The sequence below is a fragment of the Vitis vinifera genome, chromosome 12 (assembly GCF_030704535.1).
Source record: "Vitis vinifera cultivar Pinot Noir 40024 chromosome 12, ASM3070453v1".
Classification (NCBI taxonomy): domain Eukaryota; kingdom Viridiplantae; phylum Streptophyta; class Magnoliopsida; order Vitales; family Vitaceae; genus Vitis; species Vitis vinifera.
This window is the reverse complement of record NC_081816.1, coordinates 3,830,580-3,842,373: the sequence shown is the minus strand read 5'-3', so window position 1 is coordinate 3,842,373 and position 11,794 is coordinate 3,830,580. Positions and strand designations below refer to the sequence as shown.

General features: G+C 33.9%; 1 protein-coding gene across 1 annotated transcript; it reads right to left on the bottom strand.

Annotated features, from left to right (window-relative positions):
* Positions 1–615: 615 nt before the first annotated feature.
* On the bottom strand, positions 616–1,260 carry LOC100245474 (protein DMP7). The gene has a single exon (XM_002275263.3). It carries the CDS (start codon positions 1,258–1,260, stop codon positions 616–618), a length of 645 nt encoding a protein of 214 aa, XP_002275299.1.
* Positions 1,261–11,794: the final 10,534 nt, after the last annotated feature.

Below are 11,794 nucleotides of genomic sequence, written 5' to 3'. Positions count from 1 at the left end.
ACATCAAATGACTTTGACACAGCATATTAAAATCACTTATTGACTTTATTTTCATTTTACTTTTTCTTTTCTTTTGCTTTTCCTTTCTATTTTCTTATTTATCAATTAAAAACATAAAGATCTAGCGTCCGAAAACCAAAATTTATCTAAAACCAAAACTCATAGATCATGTATTTTGAAAAAATTAAGATTCTGATTGACAACTGTTTTTTTAAAATAGTTTTCTATTCTATTCTTCAAGGTTATTTACCAAGACTTGAATGCATATCTCGTGGAATAACAACGACCACAATAATGTTACAAAACAATGGACACAACTAATGGAGTCAAATTTGGCTTCCTACATTTTTCTATTCAAAGTCTTAATAGATTTAAAATGTTGTAGTATATTTGGTTATGATTTTAAATAAAATCTTATTTCAAGAAGTCAAAAGTTCCAACTTTCATCTAGAATTGAATGACACATTAGCATCCATTTCCATTCAAATGGAGCCAATGAAGTCTCGTAGTCTTCTTCATATACCATCAAAATCCAAAAAAGATTTTCCAAGATGAATGAATCTTTTGAAGTACTATTATAAACGAATGAAGTATACATGTACAGAAGAACTAGACCTAACCACGAGAAAGAGGGAAGCCAATTCCATGGCGTTTGCTTGGGAATACAACAAAGAACAGACAACATACCACACCAGTCCAGAGAGGCACTGCCACTAGGAGCTTCTTGGTTTCCTCAGATGGCATTGGGCAGAAGCATTTCACAATGTTCTGATCAAACAATGCAACCGCCGCGAAAACTACAATCGACATGAAGGCATGGACGAAATCGATGAACTTAAGCCGATAACCAGCTGCAACATCCGGTGCAAGGGTGACTGAACCATCAATCACCCACAAACCGCGAGAAGTGGCCAGTCCGTATCGAACCTTGCCCTTTGCATCGCGGAAACTGTCTGTGAAAGATAGGATAAAGCACGAGGCGCAGCATGCAGCTAGCAGGCCTAATGTGAGGGAGTGGGTGGCAGAGGTGAGACAATGGCCTTTGTTTGTGAGAATAGGTGAAAACATTTGGAACCCTAGCACTGTACCAGTGGGAAGAAGATTAGACAAATGGGCTGTCCCCTTAAAAGTCTTCCTAATGAACCTCTGCAATGGTGTTTTCATTAGTTTTTCAGGTATGGGTGAATGCTCCAAAAGGGGCTGTAGTTGCTGCTCTATCACTCTCTGAACTTCTTCATCAGTTTGGACCTTAACCTCCATGATTGTCTGTCTCTTCTTAGCTCTTCCTCTTCACAGCTTCTTTTTTCTCTAGGGTTTGAAGGGTCTATTCAAAGAGAGACAGATATATATGTTTTGGGAAGAACCCTAAAAGAGAAATTTGAAGTGGGGTTTGTGGCATGGATTGTCGGCAAGGGTTAAGAAGAAATGGTTGGCATTTTGTTTGTAAAAGCCGTCCTTTTAAATGTGCATTAAGGGTTTTGTAACAGTTGGAAGCAAGTTACTATATGGTTTTAATAGGGTGATAGGGAGTTTCATTAGGGACGGATTTGGTGAGATTGAGAGAAAATTTAGGTGGTGTTTAAATTTTGTTCTATTTTTACGGTGTCGATGCCTAGTTGTTGATAGGTTGGTAGGTTATAACATTCAAGGAGCTCAATTGGGTTGGTTTCTTTTTTTCCATTTTCTTATAGTGACTTGGCTTAATTCTCATACAAATAAGTAAAATTTATTTTCACATTGAATCACAATTAGTACATTCAGAAACTTAAAAATATAATTGTCACGTATGTTAAGAAAATTGATAGTTTCAACATGGTGTCAAGTTTTAGTTTAGTCGGAGGTTATGGGTTCGAGTCGAGTCATTGCCTCTCTGAGATTTTTCTTATAGATTAAGGCAACGACGAAAAAGAGTTTGACGTAATGAGTTTGATCATTCTAATATTCCGAATGTGGGAATAGTAATTCCTTTTAAGTACAATAAACAAAATAAACTACAATTTTTTTTTTCATTTCAATTTTTTTATTTAATTTTTTTTTCTTTTGGAATTTGGTTTAAAAGTTAATAATTTAGAGTGTGTTTGGTAGTGATTTTAAGAAACGTTTCTAGTCCTTATAACACTCCAAATATAAAAAAACTGTAAGTGTTAAAAATATTAAAAACGTTTTCTAAAATCACTACTAAAATGGACTCTTAATATTGTGGAAATTATATGAGATATTATTATAGGACGTCGGCAAGTCAATTCTGAGAGGTGAGAGGGTTGGAAATACTTCTCTTTCCATATTATTTGGATTTCAATGTATGATTTTTTCCTTTTATTATTGTCTTTGTTTTTTGCTTCATTCATGGTTCCTTTGGTGCAATGGACTCCCGGCCAAAGGCCCAAATAAGGCCTTAAAATCTCTTACTGGGCCCTTCCTGGTCTAGTGGGCTGGACTGGCCTTGCTACCATTATAGCTGAAGCCATAATTTTAAAGGTCCAATAAAATTTAATTTGAGGATGATTGTGGTAAAAAAATTTCAGCCTAAACATTTTTAGATATTAAAAAAAAATAAAAAAAATCTCCATAGTGGTTTTTTACTTGTGATATATTGCATAAAAAAGTAATATTTAGAAAACATAGCGGCTAAGTACAAAATAGTAGAAAATACTTCCTAACTTTTACTTAATCATGCTCTAAGGAATGGGTATATGAAAAAGTTAAAAAATGAATTTTATTAGAAAGTTTATTATTCTTAATTTCATATTAAGCTATGTATTAAGTCGTAAGCTCTTTTGATAATAATACAACTCCATTTGAGATATATTTTTGTTTTTGATTTAGATTTAAAAAAAAACAAAATCATAATTTTTAAAGGACGTCATTGGTGTTGTGAAAGTTTTATAAAAATACAAATAATTTTCCGCATAAGCCAATATAGAATTCCTACTAAAAAAAATGTTGTTTGGATTCACTTTTAAGAAGTCGAAAGCTCTTTTAGCTCAATAAAGCCTTATTGGGATTGGCTTTTGAAAAGCCAAATTTTTTTTTTTAAATAATAATAATAATAATAAGAGTTTCTATTTATGTTTAACTATTTGTTAAGTTTATGTGCTAATCAACTTAAGGAAATCATCCAAGAATGGGGGTAGGTGATCAAATATAAAAAAAGAGAATGGATAGAGAAATTACAAGTACAATATTTTATAGTTGTTCGACGTCATCCAACCTACGTCTACTCTTTCTAAGCTTCAAATGAGATGAAAATTCCACTATTTTGATGTTTTCAACCCAAATCTTTAAACTTTATACTTGGATCATAGTTCCAAATGATGTTTACAACAAGAAGATTTTTAAAGGCAAAGTTTTCATACCATCTCCCTTAGATTATGATTTCAATGAACTTCCAAAGATACCCCACTCCTAAGCTTCCTCGTGCGATTTCACACTTGGTAATAACTCACAAAAATTACAATTGATGAGAACAAGATACTCGTAGAAGTTTAGGTTTCAATGGATATAAGATAATACAAGGATTAAGGTGCACTAAGATGACATGTAAGTTTTAAAGTAAGGTGCACTCAAACACACTCCTTAATACTAAAATAATATTCAATAATGATTTTGAACTATTTTCTTATGACATCTATGAAGAATGGAGACTTTAAAGAGTTGGAGACCGATGTTTGTTTGTTTTGCTTAATTTTAAATAAAACTTCAAATTAAATAGTACTTAATAGTATTAAATATTAAGTTATTTTTTTAATATTTTATTTTTATTAAGTATTAAAAAAGTAAAAAAAAAACCAACATATTATTTTTAACATTTATTAAGTTAAAATTTTTAAAATAAGTTAATAAAAGGTTTAAAAAAAACGATCTAAAAAGTTAATTTTAGCAAAAAATAAAATAAAAAAAAACAAAAACAAAAGTTAATGTGTTAGTCTATTGATATTGTTTAACTATCGTTTTGAAAAATTTCTTCCTAACCGGTTGCCCACTTAGGCTAACCAATTGACTTCTTTGGTCAACCCTTAGTCAAACATATAAAAAATATAAAAAAATTAAAACATAATTGACCTTTAAAAGGCTCAAATTGTTTCAATATGAAAAATTAACATTTAAAAACCATTTTAATGATAAAATACATGTCACAACATATGTTTTTATCATTGAAATGATCAATCTTATTTTTTATTAAAATCATTAAAAAGGCATTAATAAACTCTATAGTTTTTGAAACTTTTGCATCTTTAATGCAAAATCCTCTTGAAAACTCACCTAAATAAACTTTTCAACATTTTAAAAATCTTTTTAATCATGTAAAAATATTCTTCATTCAATTTTGAAAAGATTTAAGATCAATTTGAATTCAATTGGATAAATTTTGAAATGTTAGGTGTTTTAACAATAATCTTATGTACTGATAGAATCTTATTTTATTGGAATTAAGTGTCTATCTTTTTATTATTATTAACTAATCTCTTAAATATTCGAATATGCTCTCTGTTGGAACATTTCTGTGAATGTTATACCGATCTAAGTAGTCATGTTCCATGTCAAGCATTACTCATCTTTTCATTCCAAAGTCAAGAATATAACCGATATGATTGATTGGTTTGTGCTCATCTCTTATTACTTATTTGTATCCCCATGTTCCTAGGGCACAATTCAATCCTAATATAGCCTTCCACGGCTTCTTTATGAAAACATCAATCTTTATTTGGGTATAGATGCTATCTCTTTATTCTTCATGATCTCTTTTTGCATTTCTTAGTGCAACCGCCATCTTATAACAAATCAACCCAATATGGTTCTTGATTTTTTTTCTCTTTTATCACATGTATCTTTTTTTAGTTCCAAGGAAATCTTCTATCTACCACACTGTAGGATAAAATGATAAATCCAATCCTTATTTTTCTATCATCGAACCATGAGATTAACTAAACATTGGTTTGACATGAGTTTTATTCAAAATTTATGACTTCAAAAAAAGTTTAATATGCAAATTAAAAAATATTGTTTTTTCTAGAATTTTTATTTTGACTTACATGAAAAATTCTTTCATATTTAATAAAAATTTTATAATACCATTATTGTCCTATAAATTGTGACTTTGACTTTATCTTCAACTTTTAGTTAAATAAATTAATTTAACAAAATTATTCCACCATACATAAAAAAAAAAAAGTTTGTTAAACTCCATTGATCTATTATTTTGCTAAACTTTTTGAATGAAGATGCATCTATTTTTATTTATTTATTTTATACTTCATAACACATAAGGATTCTATAAAATATCTAAAAATACTATAAAAAAAAAAATCGAAAGTAATTTAGTCTCTTCAAAGAACATAAACTTGGACAAGGATGAATGAAATTTTTTCCACTTGAATCCTATTTTCATATTTCCCTTTCCCTTTCCCTTTCATTCTTTCATTGTTGAAAGATACCCAACAACCAACATTATTGAATTATTTGGAGAAAGGACACTTGTCAATTTATCCATTTTTGGGTCAAATTTTTCATATTTGTTTTTCTAATCTTCACAAAAATTAATTTACTAAAAATGAAATAAAATTTAAGTGTGTCGGTGTGGTAAATTCCTGCCATTTTTTTCCAACATCACCATCTATCATCTAAATTGACAAGATTCTTTTTTTCTATTGTTTTGTTTGTTTGTTTTTTTGGATGTAAATAGTGAACATTTTGGAATACCCAAAAGACAAGAAGAAAAGGGCAGGTTTTACATGAGAACAAACTCCATTTCCAGCCAGCAATGGCTCCTAATGGTGTGACCAGGTCTTGTTTGGCCACTGAGAAAACAAAGTTTCCCACTTCTAGAAGGAAAAGACCTTCACACATAGTGCTGAATCCAAGAGATTGATATCTAGATTCTAGACCAACAACTTCTTCATCGTGATGGCCCATTTACTATTACTTGGGCTCACTTGATTTAGACATACCATCTCTTTTGTTGAGGTTTGTCTTTTACAAACAATGATGAAATATAAAAATTCATAAATATCCGGTAATTAGATTTTACTAAAATTTTAAAAATATAAAAGAATCAAATAAAATTTCAAAAATAAATAAAATAAAAATTATGAAAAAGACTCTAAAATTTTTTTAGATCAACAATAATACATGTATTAAAATTATTTTTTTTAGAAATTTTTTTATTTTATTGAACATAGTTTCAATAAACACCATAATCATGACACTCGAGGTTGAAGGAAAAATATTTGCATGTTGACAATATTAGTACTCTGAAACGATATTTTAAAAAATTAATATATATTAATAATGATGGATTAATAATTAAATAACATGTGATAAATTAAATTTAATAATTGTGAACATATTAATATATGTTTAATATCAAAAAAGATCTATGAGGTTTAAGGACACTAAAAAATATTTCAAAAAATAAATTCATAAATAGTAGTAAAAATAAATTCCTTTTTGCCTTTTTTTATATAGTAGTTTTTAAAAACATATTTGTAACTATGTTTACAAGTTTATACTTGAATTCAAAACATAAATGGTAACTTTGTAAGCTTGTATTTACAATATATAATTAGATAAAATTTGAATAATAAAAAAATTATAAAAATACTTCTCGAGCATAATTTGAACAAACCCTAAAATTAGGAACCGTGTTTTTTTTTTTTTAACCTACAAATTCAATTGAAAGATAAGCCCCAATGATTTTCGAAATCAAACTTTACAATATCTTTAAGTTGACAATCAAATGATCAACTCTATCTTTAAAATAATTTATTATATTTTGATACCCATTAATATTGCCTTGGTTAGTTGGGTCTAGAGTAAGGTATTGTGTCCAAATTGTCGGACCAAACTGTGTTGGACCACATAGACATTTTGATTATAGACTTGTTGACAGCAGAGGGATGACTCAAAGAGATGAATACAAAGGACTAGAATTTTTGAAAGAGATTACAAAAGCAAGAGAGAAGTTTTTGTAGGGAATTAAACCAAATTCCCAACCCGTGAGAAACAAAAAATTAGAGAAAACACACGCCAAAGAAAAACAATCACACGCACAAGACAGTATTTACGTGGTTCGGCAATTTGCCTACGTCCACGGAGTTGCAGGGATATCACTATTATCAGGGAAGAATACAGAGTACAACTTGGCGGCTACAATATTCTCTATATATATATAGCACGGCAACCCTACCATACTAAAAAACCCTAATTACAAAAGGTGGTTCCACAATGGGCTAAACGGGCCCAACAGGCCTCAATAAATCTCCCATTAAAAAGGCCATGCAATATTATTCGGGTCGGGTCGTCAAACCGGATCAAACAAAACTAGGCTCCACAAAGCCCAACAAATCTCCCACTTGGAGACTAGTCCAATCACCAACATCAAACCGCTATCCTCCAAGAAACGATCCCTCATCCCTACAACTCATCCTCCTGTCCTCAAGCTAGAAGACCAATTGAAGCTGCGCACAGCTTCAACTTCTCAATAGTGACACCCTTAGTCAACATGTCTGCAGGGTTCTTAGATCCACAAATCTTCTCAAGTATTACCAGTTTATCCTCAACAAGATAACGGATAAAGTGGTATTTTGTTTGTATATGTTTTGACTTTGAATGAAAAGCCGAATTTTTGGCAAGAAAAATTGCACTCTGACTGTCACTGTGTAGAATGCCCATCTCTTGCTTCTTACCCAATTCATCTAAGAAACCATGTAGCCAAATCATCTCCTTTCCAGCTTCAGTTGCTGCAACATACTCAGCTTCTGTAATAGACAAAGTAACAATCTTCTGTAGATTTGAAGTCCATGATATAGCTGTACCACCTAGAGTAAAAACAAACCCAGTAGTACTCTTTCTACTATCAATATCACCAGCAAAATCAGCATCTACATAACCCTGCAGTTTCAAACTTGCACCTGTGAAGCAAAGACATGTATCTAATGAACCCTTCAAATATCTTAAAATCCACTTGACTGCCTCCCAATGCTGCTTTCCAGGCCTACTCATGAATCTGCTCACAACTCCCACTGCATGTGCAATGTCTGGCCTTGTACACACCATAGCATACATCAAGCTGCCAATAGCTGAGGCATAGGGCACCGTGCTCATATGGTCCCTTTCTTCTTCTGTCTTCGGTGACTGTTCTTTGCTTAGTTTGAAATGACTACCCAAGGGTGTGCTCACTGGTTTAGCTTCATTCATGTTGAACCTGCTGAGAACTTTCTTCACATACTCTGACTGTGAAAGTTTCAATGTACCATTAGCCTTGTCTCTAATGATTCTCATACCAAGGATTTGCTTTGCAGCTCCCAAATCCTTCATTGCAAACTGTTTGGACAATTGCTTCTTCAGATTATTAATCTTCTCAATGTCAGACCCTGCAATAAGCATATCATCCACATACAACAGTAATATGATGTAAGAATTGTCAAAGGACTTAACATAGCAACAATGATCAGCTTCACATCTCTTGAACCCAATTCTATGCATAAAATTGTCAAACTTCTTGTACCACTGTCTAGGAGCTTGTTTAAGGCCATACAAGCTCTTTCTCAGTTTGCAGACTAGATTCTCTTGTCCCTGAACAATGAACCCTTCTGGCTGAATCATGTAAAGGTTTTCCTCCAAGTCACCATGAAGGAATGCTGTCTTCACATCTAACTGCTCAAGATGTAAGTTTTCTACAACCACCATTCCAAGTACAAGTCTAATTGTTGACATCTTCACAATTGGAGAAAATATCTCTGTGTAGTCAATGCCCTCCTTCTGTTGGAACCCTTTAACCACTAATCTGGCCTTGTAACGTTTGCTACCATCATGCTCATTCTTTATTCTGTATACCCACTTGTTGTGCAAAGCCTTCTTTCCTACTGGCAATTCAGTCAGTTCCCATGTCTGATTCCCCAGCAGGGAATCCATCTCATCCTTCATGGCTAACTCCCACTTGCTTGAATTCTCATCTTGCAAGGCTTCATTATAACACTCTGGCTCACCACCATCAGTCAACAGGAGATAATTTAAAACAGGTGAATAACACTGTGGAGGTCTAATGTTCCTGGAAGATCTGCGAACTTCAACTACAGGTGTCCTCAAATCTACCTTTGAATTTACATTCTCCTTATCTTCTTCACCCCTTTTTTGGACAGTACTTTCAGTCAATTCATCTAAGTTAACAAACTCAAATTTCTTTTGATCTATCTCTATAACATCTGACGTTACAGTTAACCTGTCCTTGTACATAACCTGTTCATTAAATATCACATTTCTACTTCTGATAATTTTCCTGTTTTGTTCATCCCAAAACCTATAGCCAAATTTCTCATCACCATAGCCGATGAAAAAACATATTTTTGACTTTGCATCAAGTTTACTACGAGCATCAGAATCAATATGAACATAAGAAACACAACCAAAAACTTTTAAATGTGAAAACTTCACCTCTTTACCGCTCCAAACCTCATCAGGAAGTCTGAACTCCATGGGAACTGATGGTCCTTGGTTTATCAGGTAAGCAGCAGTGCTAACAGCATCAGCCCAAAAAGTTTTTGGTAGTCCAGCATGCAACCTCATACTTCTAGCACGCTCATTGAGAGTTCTGTTCATGCGCTCAGCCACACCATTCTGCTGTGGTGTCCCAGGAATGGTCTTCTCCATCCTAATTCCCTGTGCAACACAATACTCACTGAATCTTCCATCTATGTACTCTCCTCCATTATCTGACCTCAAACATTTTACTTTCAAACCTGTTTCTGTCTCAACCATGGCCTTCCACTTCTTAAAAGTTACAAATACATCAGATTTATTTTTCAGAAAATAAACCCATACCTTTCTACTTGAGTCATCAATAAAGGTGATGTAGTACCTTGAACCTCCTAGGGATGCAACCGGAGAAGGCCCCCACAAATCAGTGTGTACTAGTTCCAATTTTTCAGCCTTCGGTGTCCTACCAGTTTTCAAGAAGCTCATCTTTTTTTGCTTTCCTAAGATGCAACTTTCACACATGTCAAAATCAATGGACTTCAATTCTGGTAGTTTTCCTTTTGACAACAACATCTTCATCCCTTTCTCACTCATGTGACCAAGTCTACGGTGCCATAGGCTTGTATCAGTACTTGCATCAGCAACTGCAATTGTGTCTCTTGGACATGAGGTCATATACAGAGTGCCAGTCTTCTTTCCACGAGCCAATACCCTAACTCCCTTTGTAACCTTCCAAGTACCACCAACAAATAGTATTGCATGTCCTTCATCATCAAGTTGTCCAACAGAAATCAGATTCCTCCTCAGGTTAGGAATATGTCGAACCTTCTCCAGTAACCAAACAGACCCATTGGGCAACGATATCCGGACATCTCCCAGACCCACAACATCCAAGGCTGAACCATCAGCCAAATACACCTTACCAAAATCACCTGCAACATAATTCTGTATGATTTCTCGGTGTGGAGTGGTATGAAACGAAGCTCCTGAATCTAAAACCCAATCATCAAGTGGACTGTCTACTGCAAGAAGTAATGCATCCTGTACCTCTTCTGTTACAGCATTAGCAGAATCATCTTCATTCTTCTTCTTAGGGCTTTTGCATTGCCTTTTAAAGTGACCTGTTTTCCCACAATTCCAGCATTGTACTTGTTGGTCTGATCTAGATTTGCTTTTGTTCCGATTAGAATTTTTGGAATTTGATCTACCCTGATTTGAATTTCTGTTATTACCTCTACCTCTTGTCTCAAGGTTTAGGGCAGAACCAGATCTTGAGGTTTCACCTGCATCTCTTCGGCGAATCTCCTCAGCCAGAATTAAATCTCGTATATCATTGTACTTGAGCTTTTCCTTTCCCGTAGAATTGCTTACTGCCATCCTCATTGCCTCCCAACTGTTTGGCAAAGAAGCCAAGACGATCAGAGCACGAATCTCATCATCAAAATCAATTTCTACAGACGACAATTGATTTGTGATTGTATTAAATTCATTCAGATGTTGTGCTACTGATGCATTCTCTGCCATCTTCAAATTGAACAATTTCTTCATCAGATGCACCTTATTGTTTGCGGACGACTTTTCATACATACTGGACAAAGCCTTCATCAAATCTGTTGTGGTCTTCTCCTTTACAACATTGTGTGCAACAGACCTAGACAGAGTTAACCTAATAACTCCTAGAACCTGTATGTCAAGAAGCGCTCATTCCTCAGCCTTCATACTCTCAGGTTTTGTCCCCAAAAGAGGCAGATGCAATTTCCTCCCATAGAGATAATCTTCAATCTGCATCCTCCAATACGCAAAGTCTATGCCATCAAACTTTTCTATTCCAGACGCCTTTCCTGCTTCCTCTGCCATTGCTCCCACTCAAACCTAACCCTAGGCTCTGATACCAGCTGTAGGGAATTAAACCAAATTCCCAACCCGTGAGAAACAAAAAATTAGAGAAAACACACGCCAAAGAAAAACAATCACACGCACAAGACAATATTTACGTGGTTCGGCAATTTGCCTACGTCCACGGAGTTGCAGGGATATCACTATTATCAGGGAAGAATACAGAGTACAACTTGGCGGCTACAATATTCTCTATATATATATAGCACGACAACCCTACCATACTAAAAAACCCTAATTACAAAATGTGGTTCCACAATGGGCTAAACGGGCCCAACAGGCCTCAATAAATCTCCCATTAAAAAGGCCATGCAATATTATTCGGGTCGGGTTGTCAAACCGGATCAAACAAAACTAGGCTCCACAAAGCCCAACAGTTTTTAGAACACTTGAGTTCTTCAGCTCTCAAGTTCTGCCTTGTGAG